The sequence below is a fragment of the Rana temporaria genome, chromosome 1 (genome assembly GCF_905171775.1).
Source record: "Rana temporaria chromosome 1, aRanTem1.1, whole genome shotgun sequence".
Taxonomy (NCBI): Eukaryota; Metazoa; Chordata; class Amphibia; order Anura; family Ranidae; genus Rana; species Rana temporaria.
The window spans coordinates 413116601-413140168 of record NC_053489.1 but is presented as its reverse complement, the minus strand read 5'-3'; the positions used below and the strand labels follow the sequence as shown (position 1 = coordinate 413140168).

At 40.8% G+C, this 23568-nt stretch overlaps 1 protein-coding gene across 3 annotated transcripts in view; it reads left to right on the top strand.

Annotated features, from left to right (window-relative positions):
• The window catches only part of EPHA5 (EPH receptor A5), a 389544-nt gene extending 366382 nt beyond the window's left edge, over positions 1-23162 (top strand). For 2 of the 3 annotated variants that reach the window (XM_040324659.1, XM_040324651.1), the window contains exons 12-16: positions 1659-1868; positions 4457-4606; positions 16990-17183; positions 20321-20476; positions 22339-23162. In XM_040324659.1, the coding sequence (XP_040180593.1) occupies positions 1659-1868; positions 4457-4606; positions 16990-17183; positions 20321-20476; positions 22339-22444 (816 nt within the window). In that variant the 3' untranslated portion in view covers positions 22445-23162. The remainder of the gene's footprint in view (positions 1-1658; positions 1869-4456; positions 4607-16989; positions 17184-20320; positions 20477-22338) is intronic. The other variant, XM_040324667.1, reaches the window with a different exon arrangement.
• The last annotated feature ends 406 nt before the right edge of the window (positions 23163-23568 follow it).

Genomic DNA, 23568 nt, shown 5'->3' with positions numbered 1-23568 from the left:
GCACCTGGGTGAATATGTAGGTTTGTTATTCAAACCCCATACTTCTCTTTTAAATTAACCCACTTTTAGATAACCAGGTGAGCATATTAGGCTTTATGTTATCAGTCATTTTATAATGCACTGTATTAAGCCTGGAAATTATATGGCAAACCAAAATGCTTTTCTAACCAACTAAAATCACCATTTGTCCCATTTCTAGGGCAATTTTGTAGCATTTGATTGCAATGTTGGTGGCTCATGTGCTTGTATATTGTCTAGGGCTCATTTCCAGTGCATGGCTGCCAAGCTTTGCCTGTGTGAGTTATTGCACAAGACACTGTCCTAACTTAACCTTCACTGAAAACCCTGATGATTTTCTTAAAAGGAAAAAAAAAACAAATTTTAAAAACACTGCCCCCTAATCAGAGTTTATAAATGTGAACATGGTTGGCAAACCATGAATGCTCTGTGTGTTAGCAGTTCTAACTATATAAATCCTTAAAAAGGCTTTCCATGTTAAATTAAAAGCAGACTCTTTCTCTAGATTCTTTTTAGCCATTTAAGAAAAAATTGCAACTCTTAGCTGCAATTTGCAATTTTAGAAAGTGGCAGTTCTTCCATTAGAAACTATAAAACATTGTTTTTTCGAACAATTATTCTTTAAAACTCAGCTCCAGCAAAAAGTTTCTAGTTTTAGATGAAGTGGGGAACAGTTAGCTCCCCCATCAGTGTTTAAAACTGTCTACGTCAGACTACTTAAATACAATTAAAACTAAAGTTGGCATGCCAACTACAGTTCTGATGCAGAAATTAGTCATGTTTCATAAAGATGTAGCAAGGATATACAAAGGTTTATTAGTGTACATAAATCATAATAAAATGTACAGTAAAAAATTATAACAAAATGTAATCAAAACATCTTTTTACAAAATTATATGTCATGAATAAGCATACTAAGATATTGTGGCCACACAGATGCAGTCATGCAGACATTGAAAAATAAATGAGGTACTATAAAGAAGGAATGTTTCTTGGTGCTCACACCCCATTCCCAAAGAGGACCTCATTGGCTGTATCTTTGTGGCCAACATACTTCATATGCTTATTTCTGAAAGCCAGTAATAAGACTGAACAAATCCAATAAAATGTGTCTGAGCCTCAGAATATCAAATAGATTGAGCCGTTTAAGGGTAACAAAATCTTGATTTCGATAAAAGTGAAGTGGTGGCACCCTCTGTGCTACTATAAGGAGAATGTGAAGATGGGGTACACATTTTTACAAAGTGCTATACCTCTATAAAATATTGATATGCAATACATAAGACAGTGTTGATATGTGCAATGCTTTTTAAAATAAACTATTTTACTGTATTTTCTGTTGGACTAACATTCATTTCCCTGGAGAATTTCAGAACTGAAACACGCATATTATTATTTTAAAATATTATGAGTACATTTCATGTAAAAAAAAATCTGCATACTTGTCCCATGTCAGTGACTCAAAAAGTGTTCTAGAAAAAGGGTCATTGTATCAGCCAGGCAAATTGCATTTTCAGAAGAAGCTTAGACAGCACCTGTATCCATGACAAGCTTACTTTAAATAAAATGTTGTTTGACTCCTACTGTGCCCTTTCACCATGAAAAGCAGTATGTCTAATCTGTAAATATTCTTTCTTCAGAAAAATGATGGCCAGTTCACTGTGATTCAGTTGGTGGGTATGCTGAGAGGCATTGCATCTGGAATGAAGTACCTTTCAGACATGGGCTATGTGCACAGAGACCTGGCAGCAAGAAACATCCTCATTAACAGCAATCTGGTGTGCAAGGTTTCAGATTTTGGCCTTTCTAGGGTTCTTGAAGATGATCCTGAAGCTGCATACACAACAAGGGTAAGGGTTATATGCAGTCTATTGTTTCATTAAATAAAATATGGGGTTTGTTTACTGTGTTCACTTAACTATCTGAATAAGGCGAAACTGTGTTCACTTTAAATTCCCAGTCAAAAGCAAGGGAAATTAGGAAAACAAGATTTTTGCTTACACTTTTGGATCAGTAAAGCGAATGCAGCTTCACCTTTTTCAGCAAGCTGAACTAAGTGAACATTCACATTGCTAACAGAACAATATCTATGCCTTTTGTATATCAACTCTAATGTTGTGTAGTTTTGTGAAGAAGCTAAATTGTTGGTGGCATTTTCTGAGTAGCCTGTTGTATTATGCAATTGGTTGAATGTCCCCTACAATGAAAATAATATTGATTTAATAGCAGCAGATTTGCTGCCAAGCAAGTATGACTAGAGCAGTAGGGAATAACATCCTGCCCTTCATGTGGATGTTATGTTGACACGTACCACCTACCTAAACATTGTTTCTGAACAAATAGACCCCTTCGTGAAATTGGTATTCCCTGATGGCTGTGACCTCTTGGCATGTGCTGAAAAAACAAGTCCAATCCATGGAGGCCCCACATTACAATTTACAGGAATTAAAAGATCTGCTACTGACAGATTTTGCCAGATGGCACAGAATACCTTCAGAGGTCTAATGGAGCCCATGTCTCAAATAGTCAGGGCTACTTTGGTGGCAAAAGGGTATTTTTTGTGGCAAAAGGGGATTTATGAGGTTAAAAACATTTTTGCTCACTGTTGTATTTATAAAAGGCAGTTCTCACTAACGGGACACAGGTGATACATTTCCTGAGATTAGAATTTGTTTGGCTTTAAGTATACTTTAAGGGTAGACTTACCAAATAAAAAGTGTAAATTTACCAATTAAAAAACAAAATAACACTAAGAAAGAATTATCAAAATTTTTGAGAATTGTTTCTCTCAACACAGTGATCTTCTTTTGTTGGCCATATCAAGGTGATATTTGTTTTATATTTATTGATAGATGTGTTTCTTCATAGATCTTGTGATAATGGAGTACTGTAGGTCTTTTAATTACAGAAGGCATTCACTTGCTGTATATCTACAATTCTTAATTGCCTTGTGGCATTTTGGCAGAGACATCTACAGTAGGTCTTTTTTTTCTGTGCCAACACAAAAACATAAAATAGTGTGACTCTCATACAATTATTACTGAAGTAGGCATCAGTATTCTGGACCTTTTCAAACAAATGATAGAAATGCTTCCAACATAGATCCTCACTTGCTGTTGTAGGGAAAGTTCCAGAGTCTATTCAAAGGTACAGACATTTATTTTTGGTTGGTGTCAGACACCTTAAATAAAATAAGCATTGTTGTTTTTCTGTGGGTCAACTATATAGCCTAAAGCACTGGTTTATTAAAAAATAAATAAATAGACTCAAAAATCAACCTAGTACACTAAACTTTTTAGTTGATTTGCATTGTGTGAAATATGGAACAATGGCATCTATTAATCCGAATAAGCACCCCCACAAAACAACATGAGGGAGATGAAATAACAGGAATCAAAAAGTCAATAACAATGTCCGGCCCCTCCTTCTTCCCCCGCTGCCTTCTGGGACCTGTGTGTCCCCCAGATAATGGCAGGACCATTCAGAAAGGGCAGCACCTGAAGAATTCACTGCCAGTTTCCCTTACTTGCAATGTCGTCGCCTGCATCCAAAGCCGATGGACGAATCAGCTTGGGGTGCCGACATCGCGAGATCCCTGGACAGGTAAGTGTCCTTATATTAAAAGTTAGCAGCTACAGCATTTGAAGCTGCTGACTTTTATTTTATTTTTTCCCCAGACTGGAACTCCATTTTAAGTCTGGCTCTGAAATACAGGACCTCAAACTGAACTTTGTTATTTTTGTTTTATTAAATGTAACCACCTCTGTGTTACATGCTATTTTCTGTAGACTGATCTTTAGTATTAAAGTTACTGTGAGATGTTGGCGGTTTCCCTATGTGCTTAAAATTTCTCATTACCTCAGTTTATTAAAGCCTATTACGTTAAAGTTATTTCCTTCCATATGACAAATAAAATACAGATAAGTCTTGTACATCTGTAATGTATGTCATGTGCATTTTATTATGTCTGCTTGAACTGAGCCAGCACACTTAGCACACGGCACATTTGTAATCAGCAACAGAGTTTCATAGTTTAGATTTTATCTTTAAATCTAGGCAGTGTATCACACTTGACATTCAGGACTATACCTTCCTTCTTCTACTATTGTACAGTTTATTACTTTCATGTAGCTTCGTAATAACTGTTCAGGAAGGAAGATTACAGCCCTGATCTTGAACTGTCTGTAAATGGAGTTCAATTCATTGTTTTGAAATACATCATGTGATTCATGAGTTTTATTTTACTCCAGAGACAAAATTATTACCAGTTGTTGGATGTGAACTTTTTATTCCCTGTGTTACTTCACCTGAGCATCAAGTGATATGTGTGTTTATGGCTTAGAGCCTTGTTTCAACTTATTTACTCAGTTTCATTATTGCTTTCAAAATAAGAAGGGCATTCACACTGTCACCTGACCATATGTTCTAATGTTTACAGGGAGGAAAAATACCCATACGGTGGACAGCCCCTGAAGCAATTGCTTTCCGTAAGTTCACCTCTGCCAGTGATGTCTGGAGCTATGGAATAGTGATGTGGGAAGTCATCTCATATGGTGAAAGACCCTACTGGGAGATGACAAATCAAGATGTAAGTAGCCAAAAAACAAGTCATATGTTTTGAATTTTGAAAAGCTTGTGGTTTCAAAAACCAGCTGGAGTGAGCATTTCAATAGGCAGCAAATAGAGAAACGAGATTACATTTATTTTGAAATAGACATTAGAGTGTATCAGTTTAGAGCTAATAGCCACATATATTGTACAGTGGCTGGCCCCAGGAGACAGAGACGTGGGGTGCCTTTGTATTCCTGACAGCTGCAGAGATCATCCATTTGGGGATACAGTCTTATTTATGTCCATCATTTTTATGATTGGATGATCGCTCTTTCTTTAATTGGAATATTTTCTATAATATGATTCACTGGATACATTATGTGCCACTCAGATAATCCCCAGCAGCCCCCATCCACATTGCAGATTTTGTTATGTCTGTATGTATTAATGGTAGTATGAGTATGGTTACCTAAAATAACCTCATATACACACAGGGCTGGGAAAGGGGTGGGCAGGAGAGACGGCTTCCCTGGGCACTGTGTTATCATGTGAAGTGGGGGGGGGGCACCACAAGGAGATTTGTGTTTGAAGGGGACATTTGGGGGGGAGGAGGGGTAAGTATTGTTCTAAGAGGGGACATTTTGGCGAGTGATAAAAGTGGTTATTTAGGGGTATTTTTGTTGGGAGGGGGGATGGGGGGAAGAAGATTTGTGTTATGAGGGAGGATTTGGGGGGAATTTGTGTTGGGAGCGGGGATGTGAAGGGAATTTGTGTTGGAAGCGGGGATTTGAAGTGGGGGGAGAAGATGTGTACTAGGAGGGAACATTTTAGAGGTAGAGGATTTGTAAATTTTTGGGCTGTGAGGTATTTAGGGAATAGGGGGGGCAAATACTTGTGCTGATGGGGTGGATTTCAGCAGGGGAGGCAGATTTATACTGGGAGGCGGGGGATTATGCTTAGGGGTAAGCATGCAGATTAATGTTCAGTGTTTTTGTGGGGGGATTTTTGCTCACACATAATGCTCATACATCTTGGGGGGGGCACAGTTTGGCATGTTTGCCCCGGGTTCAAGACGACCTTGTCCTGGCACTGTATACACAGATTATCTTTCTTAGACGTGGACAGATTAACTATTTTAGAACTGGAAAGTTAGTCTAAGAAATACATAGTGTTTCATTTACTAACAGTGGCGGCTGGTGTTTTTTTTGGGGGTGGCAAACAACCACCCAAGCCCCCCCGAGCAGCACCCACCCCCCCTCCCCGGCCAGTCGGGCACTTACCCCATTGTGGTGGGTGGCAGGTAGCATGGTGCAGCGGCTCAGCTCCAAGTTCTCTCCTCCATGGCAGCTTCCAGCTTCTCCCCTCCTCCTCCTAGGCATCCAATAGGATAACCTGTCCTTTCAGCCAATTGGGTGACCAGTGTCAAAGCCTGTTTCCTGATTGGCCAGGAGGAGGATCAGTGTTACAACAGCAAATATTCATTCGCTTTTGTAAGACACTGCACTCTCTGTGACCTGAGCCCACCCTATATTGAAGCTTATTAGAGCCTCTGGCTCTTTACTGTGCTTCAAAAAAACAGCCCCCCTGCATTGGAATCCAATGCGCCGGTGTCATGGAAGGGGCCAGGCGCATGGATAGGGAAGGTGGTGATGGACGGGGGGCAGCACCCGTGCACCCTTAATGGACGGGTCGCCCCTGCTCACTAAAGCTAGCATTAACATGTGATGCATTAATACATTAATACATATGGATGCCAAAACTGGATATCTATCAATGAAACACATAGATATGATTTTAACATAGTAACCTATGAGACATTAGTTTATTGCATATACCATTATACAAATACATTGGCAGGTAAACACATAATTAAACTGTATATTTAGCAATTTGCCTAAAGTTCCACTTTTTAACCTTTACCATTTCTCTAGGCTTAAACAAGTGTAGCCTGATCTGCATAGTGATAAGTGATGAGTCAAACTGTCAAAATAAAAATACATTTTCTGGGATAATAGGCAAGGTGGTGTTAAAAAATAAGTGGGAGGGCATTTTCTTGGGGAACATACAACTTTTTTTTTTTAATCTATTTAGCCAGGAGTAGTGATTCTTTTCTATGCTAATAGTTGAATGTTAAAAATGTCCTATTTCTTTAAATAACATGCCTGGGGTGTTCTAATCCTGGCTGTAAATGTGGCAAATCTCTTTAATGTACAGAAACATACCCTCCCAATAATCTTTCATGTATTTTAGAGAAAATATTGAGGGGTCTATGCTCAGTTTAAAAAAAAAAAAAAAGCTGGAAATTATAACTATGAAAATTATTTGTTGGCAATTTAAATAGTATATACAGTGGGATCGAAAGTTTGGGCACCCCAGGTAAAAACTTGTATTAATGTGCATAACGAAGCCAAGGAAAGATGGAAAAATCTCCAAAAGGCATCAAATTACAGATTAGACATTCTTATAATATGTCAAAAAAAGTTAGATTTTATTTCCATCATTTACACTTTCAAAATGACAGAAAACAAAAAAATGGTGTCTGCAAAAGTTTGGGTACCCTGCTGATTTCTTAGCATGCACTGCCCCCTTTGCAAAGCTGAGACCTGCCAGTGTCATGGATTGTTCTCAATCATCGTCTGGGAAGACCAGGTGATTTCAATCTCAAAGGTTTTAAATGCCCAGACTCATTTGACCTTGCCCCAACAATCAGCACCATGGGTTCTTCTAGCAGTTGTCTAGAAAACTGAAACTGAAAATAGTTGACGCTCACAAAGCTGGAGAAGGCTATAAGAAGATAGCAAAGCTTTTTCAGATGTCAATATCCTCTGTTCGGAATGTAATTAAGAAATGGCAGTCATCAGGAACAGTGGAAGTTAAAGCAAGATCTGGAAGACCAAGAAAAATATCAGACAGAATAGCTCGCAGGATTGTGAAAAAAGCAATTCAAAACCCACGTTTGACTGCACGATCCCTCCAGAAAGATCTGGCAGACACTGGAGTTGTGGTACACTATTCCACTATAAAGAGATACTTGTACAAATATGGTCTTCATGGAAGAGTCATCAGAAGAAAACCTCTTCTACGTCCTCACCACAAAAATCAGCTTTTGAACTTAGCAAATGAACATATAGACAAGCCTGATGCATTTTGGAAACAAGTTCTGTGGACCGATGAGGTTAAAATAGAACCTTTTGGCTGGAAAGAGCAAAGCTACGTTTGGAGAAGAAAGGGCACATAATTTAATGAAAAGAACCTCTGTCCAACTGTTAAGCATGGGGGTGGATCAATCATGCTTTGGGGTTGCATTGCAGCCAGTGGCACAGGGAACATTTCACGAGTAGAAGGATGAATGTATTCAATAAGATTTCAGCAAATTTTGGATGGTAACTTGATGCCATCTGTGAAAAAGCTGAAGTTAAAGAGAGGATGGCTTCTACAAATGGATACAAATGGATAATGATCCTAAACACACCTCAAAATCCACGGGGGATTACATCAAGAGGCATGAACTGAAGGTTTTCCTATGGCCTTCACAATCTCCTGACCTCAACATAATTGAAAATCTATTGGTAGACCTTAAAAGAGCAGTGCGTGACAGACAGCCCAGAAATCTCAAAGAACTGGAAGACTTTTGTAAGGAAGAATGGGCAAAGATACCTCAAACAAGAATTGAAAGACTCTTGGCTGGCTACAAAAAGCGTTTACAAGCTGTGATACGTGCCAAAGGGGGCAGTACAAGATATTAACTCTGCAGGGTGCCCAAACTTTTGAAGACGCCATTTTTTTGTTTTCTGTAATTTTGAAAGTGTAAATGATGGAAATAAAATCTAACCTTTTTTTGACATATTATAAGAATGTCTAATCTGTAATGTGATGCCTTTTGGAGATTTTTCCATCTTTCCTTGGCTTCGTTATGCACATTAATACAAATTTTTACCTGGGTCCCCAAACTTTCGATCCCCACTGTACCGGTATATTTATGTTTGCTGTAGCACATATTAAATCAAGAATGAAAACAAGTTTCCTCCAAAATGCAAACCTAAACCCTTTGACTCTGCTGTGAATTTGAATGGGTTCCTCACCCAAAAAATGCTTGTGGTCCCCCAGGAAACCCTTTGAGGTTTTAAGACCTGGGCTTGAACCTGGGACCTCTGGTGAGTCTGGTGGTGACTCTGCTTGCTGAGCCACCTGGAATGCTGGACTGCTCCTTGGACAGCTCCTTGGACAGTTCCTTGGGTAGTTCTTTAGACAATTCCTTGAATGATCTTGTCTTGAATCTTGTTTGCCTTGAACCTTGAACCCTTTACTCCTCCCATGGACTTCCTGATTTAAGCCATGTCCCTGCACTTCCTGGTTGCCAGAATATTGTGACTTCACCAGCCAATATCTTGCTCCTGTCTCTCTTGCTGCTGACCGTATCTTTGCTACCATTCGCTACCGACATTTAGCTCATCCCCGACTACGCTTCTGCTGAATCCCAACCTGCAACTATTTGTTACCGACTTTGGCTCGTTCCCCGACTACGCTTCTGCTTGATCCCTACCTGTTATATCTGCTTCTCGACACTGGCTTGCTCACCTCCTGGTGGGGCTATCCTGAGGACCGCGACCTGGCACTAACATGCAGCAAAGCCCATCTCCACCATCAGGAGCTCTGGTGAATAACCGGTTAGTGCTTAGACCCCGCACCTCAGGTGAACCCATGTCATCAGCCAGGGTCACCTGTTTGATTATCTGCTCTACTGCTATAGCTACTGGCCTCTGAGCCTGACTCCAGACTGTGACATAAGGTCTGGTACAGATTTTAGGAGGGGGACTCATGGGAAATAAAATGCATGATGTCTCCCTAAAACCGTACCAAACCCTTACTCTGAGCATGTAGCCTGGCTGGATGTGCCCCCCAATTTCTGAACCGTACCAGGCCATGTGCCCTTAACATGGAGGAGGTTTTGCCTTGCCAGGGGGAACGTAAATTCAGACCAAACACTGAGCTCATTTTTAATAGTACTAAGCAGTAATACAGCACTTTTCCCCCAAGTAAGTCATACTATGCCCCTCTTTCATAGGCACTTCCATATTGCCCAGTGGACCTTACAGGAATTTAGATAAATCTTCCTCACTTCAAAATCGTAATTCTCTTTCCCCCAATCACATATTATGTGCACCCACAACATGTCAAGTCAACTCAGGTCTATTCTTGCAGTTTTAAACTATTTCAACAGTAAAATTCTATATTACGACATCCAGCATGTTTTAACAACAGGGAAATCAAACTGCCATTGTAAAAGCTTTTGAAACAAATAAATGTACAATTTTTCATCATGTACATTAAACTGATCACCTAATCAGACGCTGAAACTGATTGCATGTGTATTTCTGAATCAACTGGGAAAACTGTGCAAAGCGTAATTTCCAGAGACCACAGTGATAATGCTTTTTTTCCCTACATTCTCTGTTGAGTGAACTAAAATAGCTGTTCATGATGTTTGGCAACTGTACAACATACAATTTAGCAGCTGTATTGCTTGTTACAAGCCTTACTGTTTTCGGTATGCTGAAGAAAGCATATCCCCCTATTTTACTCATGATCTATGGTTGAAAGGATACAAACTGGTCAGTTATTTTAACGGCATTCCTTATTTTACATTGTACACACATAAACATAACATTTAAATTTAAAATGGATAATTAATAAATCTCATAAATTGATAATCTTGGCTCTTGAGTAAAAAAAAATATTTTGACCTAGAGTGACTTTTTTTCGGCTCTCCTCGACACCTCCTCTAACTATTATCCTTGTTCAGAAATTAGCATTTTTAACCACTTGCTGACGGCCGTACGACTTTGTACGGCCTCAGCGCGGCTCCCAATCTCTAACAGGCCGTCTTTTTACGGCCGCCCCTTTGCACGTTCCCCGCGTGCGCTCCCGAGCGCGCAGCGGGGAACTGCTGTGCTGGCCGTGTCCCTTGGACACAGCCAGTCACAGATCGCCTTGAACGGCCAATCGGAGCGGCCGTTTCCTAGGCGATCTGTGCGGCCAATGAGAGATGATCTCCTCTCTCCCCTGACAGCGGTGCTGTCAGGGGAGAGAGGAGACGGATCTGTGTCTCTTGTACATAGAGACACAGATCGGTCACCCCCCCCAGTCACCCCCCTTCCCCCACAGTTAGAACACTAATTAGGGTACACATTTAACCCCTTCCTCACCCCCTAGTATTAACCCCTTCCCTGCCAGTCACATTTATACAGTAATTAGTGCATATTTATAGCACTGATTGCAGTATAAATGTGAATGGCGCCAAAAATGTGTCAAAAGTGTCCGATGTGTCCGCCATAACGTTGCAGTCCCAATAAAAATCGCAGATCGCCGCCATTTCTAGTAAAAAAAAATTTTTATACAGTAATTAGTGCATATTTATAGCACTGATTGCAGTATAAATGTGAATGGCGCCAAAAATGTGTCAAAAGTGTCCGATGTGTCCGCCATAACGTTGCAGTCCCAATAAAAATCGCAGATCGCCGCCATTTCTAGTAAAAAAAAAAATTTATACAGTAATTAGTGCATATTTATAGCACTGATTGCAGTATAAATGTGAATGGCGCCAAAAATGTGTCAAAAGTGTTCGATGTGTCCGCCATAACGTCGCAGTCCCAATAAAAATCGCAGATCGCCGCCATTTCTAGTAAAAAAAAAAAAAAAAATAATTCTGTCCCTTATTTTGTAGGCGCTATAACTTTTGCGCAAACCAGTCGCTTATTGCGATTTTTTTTTTTTTTTTTTTACTAAAAATATGTAGAATACGTATCGGCCTAGACTGAGGATAAAAAAAAATGTAAAAAAAAAAATTGAGCTATTTATTATAGCAACAAGTAAAAATATTTTTTTTTTTTCAAAATTGTCGCTCTATTTTTGTTTATAGCGCAAAAAATAAAAACCGCAGAGGTGATCAAATACCACCAAAAGAAAGCTCTATTTGTGGGGAAAAAAGGACGTTAATTTTGTTTGGGAGCCACGTCGCACGACCGCGCAATTGTCAGTTAAAGCGACGCAGTGCCGAATCGCAAAAAGTCCTCTGGTCAGGAAGGGGTTTAAGTGCCCAGTAAGGAAGTGGTTAAGGAGTAAAGGTGTGTGAGATAACCTTTGTGAATTTACTTCTAGGGGGGTTAAAGTGTGATTAACCACAAATACAAAAATGTTATGTATTGAAGCTTACCAGTCCATTAGTGTGGTGGGTGCTTTCATATTATTTTTTCAAGCTATTTAGTAAGCGCAGAGAATACTTGCTGATCTTGCTAAAAAAAAACAATGTCCTTGTGAGCTGAAACACTACTACAGGCATACCCCACTTTTAGGTACACATTGGGGTTTATATAGCTGGAAAGCGCAAAATCAGGCTCACTTCTGCATATAAGCCAATGAGTTTATATCCAATCAGTGAAAGAGAAAAATTACCTGTTTGCAATTTTTTTTTTAACAAACTATGAAAAATGTTTTTTTTTCTTTTAAATGTTTGTTTGGAAAAAAAAACCTGTGATGATTACATGTGAAGGAGTGGGTATTACCGCGCTACCAAGGGGGTGGGGGGGGGAAAGAGGGTGTACAGCTGCGGCACTGAAAGGTGTGTCAGACCATGGGTAATAGCAAAAAGAAGATAGTGCTGCGCTGTAAGTGGGGAATGGGAAAGGTGTAAAGGAAGTGCAGGGTGGTCTGTCTGTGGTTGGGAACAGTACAAACAAAATGGCATCAAAAAATGATCAGTGAACTGACTGACAAAAGTATCGCAAATCTATGCATGAGTGCTAATATCCTGAATTCTTCTTGGTATAATGAAATAAACAATAAAATAAGAGATGAAAAAATGCAAATAAAGATATACAATGTGTGTAACACAACACCCAAGTGGCTGTGATAAGCTCAGTGATAAGCTTGTGATAAGCTAAGCTAAAAGGTCCATACAGCAAAACTTAATAATAGGAACGAAATCTGAATAATATTCAAAAAGTCCAAAATTGGAAGGTGCTGGTGTAGATCCCAACGTCTAATGTGAAAAAAGGATGGATATCCAGTGATCCCTTTAAGGTGAGTGAGGATGTCCCCTTACCTTACTGCTGTAAGGTAACAGCATATAGATCCAAACACACTTTCCAATCGTGTCTGTATGGATGGTTATCCGAATGGACTCTAGTTCAGGGAAAATACAGGTCCCTCTTGATAGTCGCGTCCCGGGATGGCCAATAACTACAGGCTAAATGATGGGCTGTGGATCGCATGTAATTGTGTTTTTTCCAGCTGAAATCCTTTTGTCCTGTCTCCCTGTCTGCTGAAGGGAAGCTGATGTGATGATTACATACCACCAAACAATCTCTAATTTAGTTTGGGTAATGTGATGCATGACCGCGCAATTGTCATTCAAAGTGTGACAGTGCTGAAAGCTGTAAATTGGCCTGGGCAGGAAGGGGGTAAAATTGGCCAGTAGGCAACTGGTTAAATTACCGATATCTTTGAAGCCTTTAAGGCAGGGGTTTCAAACTGGCGGCCCTCCAGCTGTTGCGAAACTACAAGTCCCATCTTGCCTGTGCCTGTGGGAGTCATGCTTGTAGCTCTCAGCCTTGCAATGCCTCATGGAATTCATAGTTTTGCAACAGCTGGAGGGCCGCCAGTATGAGACCCGTGCTTTAAGGGGACAATCCAACCAAAAGTGATAACTTAGTAGCAAATTCAGTCTTGAGTCAGCATCAGGATTCATATAAGTCTTGAGTACTCCCAAAAGCAAGCTCTCCATGGTATAATTTCTGATTCTTTTCTTGTCCACTTGGATATTTTGGGTGTTCCAACCCACATTTGCATGTTCAAGCACCTCATTATGCATATATATGTATCACTACCCCTGGAGGAGCTGCTGGATTTTTGGGCGGCATATTACCTCATGGCTCCTCTGAAATTTCTAGGGGTGAATGTTTCATATAGCATATAGTAGAAGTAAAGGAATGTCCACGACAGGTGCTCTTTGCAGTGCTCTTTATTACACAGCCGGGTAAAAACAGTAAACTTGTGGTGAGCAAAGAAGAATGGAGAATAGCAGATTCAAGCGTGATAATAGGAAACAGTCCTGCTCCCAAACATAACCCTTGTATGCGCCACTCCCGCCGGAGTGGGCTTAGCATACCCAGACAGGCCTCTCTCACTGACCTGGCAGCCGGAGTATCACTCGGACAATTGTAGGATAAAGTCTCTACCACAGACCCTCCTTAGTGAACTTGAACTTGAGAAAGAGCCTTTGCCACAGACTCCCCTTGGTGAGCCTCAGAAAGATACCTCTGCCACAGGTCCTCTCTGGATTGGATTCTTGGAGATATCCCTCCTTAGATGAGTTACGCCTGGATCTCGTTCAACTTGTTTCCCAGGTACCGACTGACAGGTGGTTAATCCCTCAGTGTCCGACTACCTCGATCCCCGGTGGTTTGTCCAGGCCCTTTTGGACCACCAGCCTCTCAATTGCGCCCCTTAGACTGACGCACGCCCCGGCCAGATAGGCGATAGCACCGGGGGGGCTGTGGTGTAGACACCCTAAAGGTGGGTGCCACACTGAATGAAGAAGGCCCAGACCAAATGGCGCCTGCCTCATAAATACCCCTCCCCAGCATGCACAGCGAGGGCAAACCCCCTGATTGGCTGCTGAGCAAGAGCACTCAAACCCTGACTCCACTGCTGCCACCTGCAGCACCGGGGCTGGAAGAACACCCCAGTACAACAGAATAAGCCCACAGCACAGCCAAGCTGAGACAGAGACCCTGTTTTGCATTTAACAATCTGGATCAGAGTTTAACTACACTCTGATCTACCCTTAAATTTAACTAGCACCAGTACTATAAAGTACGTAGGCACTACATATAGTATACTGTATACAGAATTAGAAATGGAATAGTGAGGAACTCAAGAAAAGTCTCCACAAGAAACAAACAAAACTGTCATGCCGCATACACACGATCATTTTTCGCCATGTAAAAAACAACGCTTTTAAATAATGTCATTTAAAATGATCGTGTGAGCGTCACATAATTTTTCGGGTTCTGAAAAATGACAAAAAAAAAATCGAACATGCTGCATTTTCTAACGACGTTTTAAACAATGTCGTTTTTCGGGTTGTAAAAAATGATCGTGTGTGGGCTTAAACGACGTGAAAAACCTGCGCATGCTCAAAAGCAAGTTATGAGACAGGAGCGCTCATTCTGGTAAAACTACCGTTCGTAATGGAGTAAGCACATTCATCATGCTGTAACAGACAGAAAAGCGCAAATCGTCTTTTACTAACACGGAATCAGCTAAAGCAGCCCGAAGGGTGGCGCCATTCGAATGGAACTTCCCCTTTATAGTACCATCGTACGTGTTGTACGTCACCGCGCTTTGCTAACGATCGTGTGTGGGCAACGCCGTTTTAATGATGAAGTTGGAAAAACCGTTGTTTTTTCTAGAGGCTGAAAAACTTTGGCCCAGATTCAAGAAGCACTTGCGCCCGCACAACCATAGTTGCGTGGCGCAAGTGCTTACTTGCTCCGGTGTAACGAGTGCTCCTGATTCAGGAACCTCGTTACACCGAATGCAGCCTAGGATGTGACAAACATAAGCCTCCTTATGCCTTCACATCCCAGGCTGCATTCTTGCGTTGGCCGCTAGGGGGCGTGGCCTTTGTGATCGGCGTGTAGTATGCAAATTGCATACTACCACCGATTCACAAAAGTTGCGCGGGCCCTGCGTACGCAAGGTATGGAGTTTCCGTACGGCGCCTTTAGCATAAGGCTGCTCCTGCTAATAGCAGGCGCAGCCAATGCTAAAGTTTAGCTGCGCCTCCCGCCCGTGAAATTTAAATTTCACGTCGTTTACGTAAGTGAACCGTGAATGGCGCTGGACGCCATTCACGTTCACTTAGAAGCAAATGACGTCCTTGCGACGTCATTTGCCGCAATGCACGTCGGGAAAGTTTCCCGACGGAGCATGCGCTGTTAGCTCGGTGCGGGAGCGCGCCTAATTTAAATGATTCCCGCCCCCGGCGGGATCATTTACATTAGGCGCCCTTACGCAGGGCTAATTAGCATAGCGCCCGCGCAATTTACGGAGCTACTGCTCTGTGAATCGCTGGGCAAATGGAAATATTTGCGTGGGCGCAGAGAAAAATCTTTGCTCTTTGCCCACGCAAATATTGCTCCATTCTACCTGAATCTGGGCCTTTGTTTTTAACAAGCCGAAAAATTATCGTGTGTACGCGGTGGTTTAACCCTGCAGAGTTTACTAAAAACTGAAATATTAGTTTTTTGTGGAATGCCCTTTGAGCTACAATAAGTTCAAATCAATAAAAATAGTGGCCCAGATTCAGGTAGAATCGCGCAATATTTGCGTGGGCAAAGAGCAAATTTTTTTCTTTGCGCCCATGCAAATATTGCGCTTTGCCCGCGATTCACGGAGCAGTTGCTCCGTAAATTGCGCGGGCAATATGCTAAACAGCCGGGCGCAAGGCTGCCTAATGTAAATGATCCCGCCGGGGGCGGAAATCATTTAAATTAGGCGCGCTCCCGCGCCGAGCGAACAGCGCATGCTCCGTCGGGAAACTTTCCCGACGGGCATTGCGGCAAATGACGTCGCAAGGACGTCATTTGCTTCTAAGTGAACGTGAATGGCGTCCAGCGCCATTCACGGTTCACTTACGTAAACGACGTGAAATTTGAATTTCACGGGCGGGAGGCGCAGCTATACTTTAGCATTGGCTGCGCATGCTATTAGCAGGAGCAGCCTTATGCTAAAGGCGCCGTACGGAAACTCCGTACCTTGCGTACGCAGGGCCCGCGCAACTTTTGTGAATCGGTGGTAGTATGCAATTTGCATACTACACGCCGATCACAAAGGCCGCGCCCCCTAGCGGCCAACGCAAGAATGCAGCCTGGGATGTGAAGGCATAAGGAGGCTTATGTTTGTCACATCCTAGGCTGCATTCGGTGTAACGAGGTTCCTGAATCAGGAGCACTCGTTACACCGGAGCAAGTAAGCACTTGCGCCGCGCAACTATGGTTGCGCGGGCGCAAGTGCTTCTTGAATCTGGGCCAGTGACAGGTAAATAGAATGAGATGCAACAGTGTATAACAACCAATCTGCAATTGTTTATAACCATACCATACTTGTTTATTTTTTTAAAGAAGGAACATTATATGTATGTTTATTTAACTAACGTATTAATAATGTAAAGCCACGAAATGGCTCGAGATTAATCTGTATCAATGCAGTAGTAAGGGTCAAACATGTTGAGACAATTGTGTAAATATACTGTATAACACTTTAACAAAATCAACACACTATCTCTGAATACTCATTTCTAGCTTGGCACATGTTATCTGTATGTTTTTAACCCCCCAAAAAAAATGTCTCCATTAGGTAATTAAAGCTGTTGAGGAAGGTTATCGGTTGCCAAGTCCCATGGATTGCCCGGCTGCTCTTTATCAGCTCATGCTGGATTGCTGGCAGAAGGAACGGAACAGCAGGCCCAAGTTTGAAGAGATTGTCAGCATGTTGGACAAGTTGATCCGTAACCCAAGTAGCTTGAAGTCGCTTGTTAATTCATCTAACAGGTAAAACATAATTTTAGAACACTTTAATTATGATATTGTATATGTATATATTGTAAACCAATACATTGCAAACCATGATTTAGATCCTTATAGTAATATGTCTACCTTGCATGCTCTGTGTTTCCTATCTACAACAATAGATATAAAATACCTTTTCATTTTTTATTTAGCCTTTCTGAATTATCATTATTAAAAAACGGTAGCATGCCTCTGGTTTTCCATTGCCATGCCACCCTTCATGTGAACTGGCCCTTAGGATTTCCCTTCACTTCCTGTCGCATAACAGTGCTAACCTCGACAAACAGAGATGGTGAATCTCTCAAGGGACACTAACGGCAATAAAAACCTGATGGTGGTTCAAACTGGTAAACTGTTTCCTATGCTAAAAAATAGTTTGGCTAAATATACACTTTAGAATATATTTATAAATCAACGAATGTAACTTTCACCAAATATTCACTGATGGTCAATCACTATTATCAATCACTACTAATTTAAAAAATGTAGCTGTAAGATTCACTTGCAGTGAATGTCAAATGTGTTGCAAAATAAGTATGTCCCTTTATGTCATAAATCACAGTAAAGCCCTGTACACATGATCGGTTTCTCCGATGAAAACAGACCGATGGACTGTTTTTATCAGTCAAACCGATCGTGTGTGTGCCCCATCGGTTTGTTTTCCATCGGTTAAAAAAAATATAACATGTTTTAAATTTTTCCTATGGATAAAAAACCGATAGAAAAAAAAAACGATCGTCTGTGTGGAAGTCCATGCTCAGAATCAAGTCGACGCATGCTCGGAAGCATTGAACTTAATTTTTCTCAGCACATCATTGTGTTTTTGTGACGTCATCGGATTTTTGACGAATGGTGTGTAGGCAAGACTGATCAAAGTCAGCTACATCGGATATCTGATGAAAAAATCCATCGTATCGGATTCCATCAGATATCCGATCGTGTGTACATGGCTTAACTCTTGCACTACATTTTGCTTAGAAATGTCACTACTGAGGATCTGGAAAAATGCAGAATGGTGCGAAATATATAAAAGCCAATAATAAACATTTAACCCTTGTAAAAGCTTTAGCAGCCTGGATCAGCAGTATAAACAGGAGGACTTGATGAGAGGGAAACTGTAATAGGATAATAATGATGCTTTTGGCTGACACTCAAGGTCACATCAAGAAATTAAATTATGTTAATTATGAAAAATTGTGCTGCTACCTGTAAATTACTGGGTGTATAAAAATATCTGCTGACTAAAATGCCATTTATTTAATGCAAATTGCTGGCATAAGCTTTCTGTAAAAATAGAATACATGTAGTAATGATTACTTCACACCACTGCCCCTTTTCAGAAAGGCAAACACAACAATATATATATATATATATATATATATATATATATATATATATATATATATATATATATATATGTATATATTTAAAAAAGCCAAAACATACTACATATTTTTTTTAAGCTGAACCAGGCATTAAAAACATATTTTTTTTTTTAGAAAAATCATTAAATGTATTTGAAATACTTGAATTTGACGTAATTCCAGCCTCTTGGAATGCCCTATTCAGTAGCATTGACAAAGGTAGGGACAGAACTGGGAGCCATTCAGATATTCTATGTTCATAAGGTACATGCTGAATGGAGGAGTAAGCAAAGGGCCAGATTCACAGAAAAAGTACGCCGGAGTATCTGCTGATACTCTGGCGTACTTTCAAATTTGCCGCGTCGTATCTTTATTTGTAATTCACAAACAAAGATACGACGGCTTTTGGCTAAGATCCGACAGGCGTACGGCTTCGTACGCCTTCGGATCTTAGGATGCAATACTTCCACGACCGCTGGGTGGAGTTTGCGTAGTTTTCCGCGTCGGGTATGCAAATTAGCTGTTTACGGTGATCCACGAAGGTACGCGCGTTCGTCGCATTCTCTTACGTCGTCGCTAGTCGGTTTTTCCCGTCGCAAACTTAAGCCTGCTATTTCATGGCTTAGAGTTAGACCAGCCATGTTAAAGTATGGCCGTCGTTCCCGCGTCGAATTTCAATTTTTTTTTTGGCGTAAAACGTCCGGGAATACGAAAGGACGTAACGCACGTCGCCGTTCAAAAAACACGTCGGGGCGCCGTAATTTTGCGCAAAGCACGGCGGGAAATTTCCTAACGGAGCATGCGCAGAACTAACGCCCCATTTGAATTAGGCGGGCTTGCGCCGGACGACTTTACGCTACGCCTCCGCAAGTTTACACGCAAGTGCTTTGTGAATCAAGCACTTACGATGAAAACTTGCGGCGGAGTGACGTAAAGGGGATACGTTACGCCGCCGTAATTGTTTGTGAATCTGGCCCAAAGAGATGATCTCATAAGTCAGTTTCTTGTGATTCACTGTGTAATCATGGGCTGAGGCAGGGTGGTGACCTAGCAGTGTTGTTCTATGATAGCAAAGAAAAGTCTGGCCCCCAGGTTCAAAGTGTTATGTACCAGGGCTGTGTAAATCTCAGAACTGGATTAACAGAAATACTTTGGTATGGTAAAACCACTCATGCATTTCAAAGGTGTAATTAGCTGTTTGTTGGCATAAAAGTGGAGGTTCACCCAAAAGTGAACTTCCGCTTTTCGGAACCCTCCCACCCTCCTTTCAGGGGGGAGGGGGTGCAGATACCTGTATAAAACAGATATTTGCACCACTTTCGCGGGAGTCCGGCCCCTCTGAGTCACCCCCCCCCCCCTGTTTTGTTCTGGGAAACACTCTGCTCCCAGAACACAGCGGGGATCAGTGGGACCTGCACAACGCGACTCGCACATGCGCAGTAGGGAACCCGGGCAGTAAAGCCGTAGCGCTTCACTTCCCGATTCCCTTACCTAGGATGGCGGTGGGGGAAGCCGAGAGCCGAGCTGCCGCTTGGCTTCGGCTGCCGACGTCGCGGGCGACTTGGACAGGTAAGTGTTAATTTTTTAAAAGTCAGCAGCTGCTGTATTTGTAGCTGCTGGCTTTTAAAAAAAATATTTCAAGTGAACCCCTGCTTTAAGTTTTAGTTTGTGCAGACCAATTGTTTTAATAAAATATATATTATTTTATATTACATGGCATTGCTATTTTAATCATTTGTGCATATTGCATTATAGGGTATCAAATTTACTGGTAGAACATAATCCAGCAGGTAATGCTGTGTATAGATCTGTACATGAGTGGCTTGAAGGCATCAAGATGGGCAGATACACAGATACATTTATGGAGAATGGATACACTTCAATGGATGCAGTGACCCAGGTGACTTTGGAGTAAGTAATGCATTGTTATAGTGAAGAAGGGGGAGATTTACTAAAACTGGTGCACACAGAATCTGGTACAATTGTTCATAGTAACCAATCAGCTTCCAGGTTTTGTTGTCAGAGCTTAATTAAACAAGTTGAAGTTACTATGTACAGCTGCACCAGATTCTGTTTGCACCAATTTTAGTAAGTCCCCCCCATAATATGCATAGGGGCATTCTTATTTGCTCATCAGATAGGTTCATACTTAACCACATAACTACTTATTACTGTGCCTTGCTGATCTTCTTATATGACTGTAAGTATGTACATCTACTGTTTAATTAAAAGCACTAGATTTTTGTAAACAATCATATTGTTCCTGGTAGCTTTAATATGCCCCAGCTTTAGGTTTTATTGAGAGGTCAGAAGCCACATTGTTTTAATCAATAACTTTGGGGCCACTGTATTTTATTCTTTAAAAATAAATGTTTTACTAATTACTTTAATTAGATTAGATGTTGTACACAAAAACAAAAGATTTAACGCATGATGCACTCATTAGACTGGTGTCTTGGAGCATTGTGGATATTCTGAAGATACAGCACAGCAGAGCCTGTTTTCTTTTTCTCTTGTCTAAACTCTGTAGGAATCTTTTTAGTGCAAAGGGAGGGGGAAATCTGTGTTTTCTATGACCCCTTTAGATACGTGTGTAACTTGAACTTTAGCTTTGCTAAGAAAGCAGTGTATCAGACATTCACCAACTTTGACTGCATTTGTAACTTCCAGTTGCATGTGTTTTAAATCATGTTTACCGATTCGCCACCAGTGAATGTTTGATGAAAGTCACATGCTTTATAAACATAGGGCCAGATCCACAAACGAATTACGCCGGCGTATCTATTGATACGCCGCGTAATTTCAAAGTTCCCACGTCGTATCTTTGTTTTGTATCCACAAAACAAGATACGACGGAATGAGGGCTCGATCCGACTGGCGTACGTCTTAGTACGCCGTCGGATCATAGGTGCATTTTTCCGCTGGCCGCTAGGTGGCGTTTCCGTCGAATTCCGCGTCGAGTATGCAAATTAGCTAGTTACCGCGATCCACGAACGTACTTCCGGCCGGCGCATTTTTTTACGTCGTTTGCGTTCGGCTTTTTCCGGCGTATAGTTACCCCTGCTATATGAGGCGTACTCAATGTTAATTATGGCCGTCGTTCCCGCGTCGAATTTTGAATTTTTTACGTTGTTTGCGTAAGTCGTTTGCGAATACGGCTTTGCGTAGAATGACATCACCGTCGTAAGCATTTGCTTGTTCTGGGTTAATTTCGAGCTTGCGCACTGGGATAACCCCCACGGACGGCGCATGCGCAGTTAAAAAAAAGTCATTTATGTCGATTTACGTAGTATTTACATACAACATGCCCCCATCACATTGATTTGAATTGCGCGCCCTTAAGCCGCCAAAGTTACACTACGCCGCCGTAACTTACGGCACAAATTCTTTGAGGATAAGGAAATTACGCTGTAAGTTATGGCGGCGTAGTGTATCAGAGATACGCTACGCCGGCCGCAACAATGCGACGATGTACGTTGATCTGCCCCATACTCTGTATGCTTTGCCTTTGATGGCAACACAGGGCAACACAGTGCAACCTTTTTCACTTAAATTAAAATTGTAATATGGGAATATAAATGTGCGACCTAAAGATTCAGGTGAAGTATGCAATTTACCAGTAGTTACATTTACTTTTTGACTGAATTTCTTTTTTTAAATTAAAAGTATTATTTTATTAAAACACAACTTTAGTGGAAGTGCTGATTCGATTTTTTTTTTATTATTTGTGTAGCCCCAACCTTCTAAAAATCCTGTGTGTTTCTATTCTTTAGTGATCTGAAGAGGTTTGGAGTGACTTTGGCTGGTCATCAGAAGAAGATAATGAATAGCATCCAGGAAATGAGAGCCCAGTTATTGAATGGAATGGTGCCGTTGTAATTGTACCATTCTGCATCCAAGCAAGCCTGCACTTTGTAACCTGTCCAGAGATTTATAGGCATAGAAAAAATGAAAAAGGAAAAAGGGAAGTATAACGCTATAGAAAAACTGAAAGTGACACAATGAACATACAACTGATAATTCAAAAAAAAAAAAAAAAAACAGTATTTGACTCAAACTTCCATTTATTTTTTATTCTGTCCGTGTCATCATTCTTCATGAGTAATTGCTACATGCATGGGACCCAGAACTGGATGTAGAGGCCTAACGTGAGGTTAGCCAGTTATTTGGCTATTGTTACAAAGGACTTCCCTTGATGCTTTGTACAGGAATTGTATATAGCATCTTCATAGTGCTTTTATTGTAGCAGCACGCTAAATACTTCCAAGGACTTACTTGAATGGATCATTTTAAAAAAAAAGTTTTTGTAGCCATGTTTGGCCTAGGGGGGGAAAAGCTGCAGTTTTCTGACGTTTACTAAGTCTCAATTGTCTACAAAAGTGTATTGAAGAGCAATATGTTTAGATTTTCTTCATAGTTATCTTTTTTTGTAAATTAAAAAAAAATGCTGTTACACAGCATTATGGTATGGAAGTGTATGTATAAACAAGTTGCTTGATCAGTTGCAAATACAATATATTTATTTTTTGTTTTTGTGTTCTGAGTTTCCCAATTTGTTTGCTCTCTACTGAGTTAATGCATTAAATGATAACTAGGATTACCATGTATATATTGTACAGTTTACTACACTCCCAGGTACATTTTGTGCTGCCACTTATGTCTATATTTTGCCGTTCCGTGATACACTGAAAAATATTTTAAATACAAAGTAAAAGAAGATAACATGAAAATACATCCATCTTTCCTGTCCCCGAACAGCTATCCACAATCATTTCTGAGACATTATTTAGCAAAAATCTTACTAAAATAAAACAGGGTATATGTTTAAACCTACTAAGTGGACTTGTTCTAATACATGATTAAACAGACATTTCATCTTTTGCCCTCAAGGTGTTCTAGTTTTAGGATGTTTGCTTTCAAAATTTTGCTTTATGTCTTTTTTTGTTACAGGAATTGCTACAGAACTTCTACACTTTTGCATTGCATAGAATACATATCTAAAC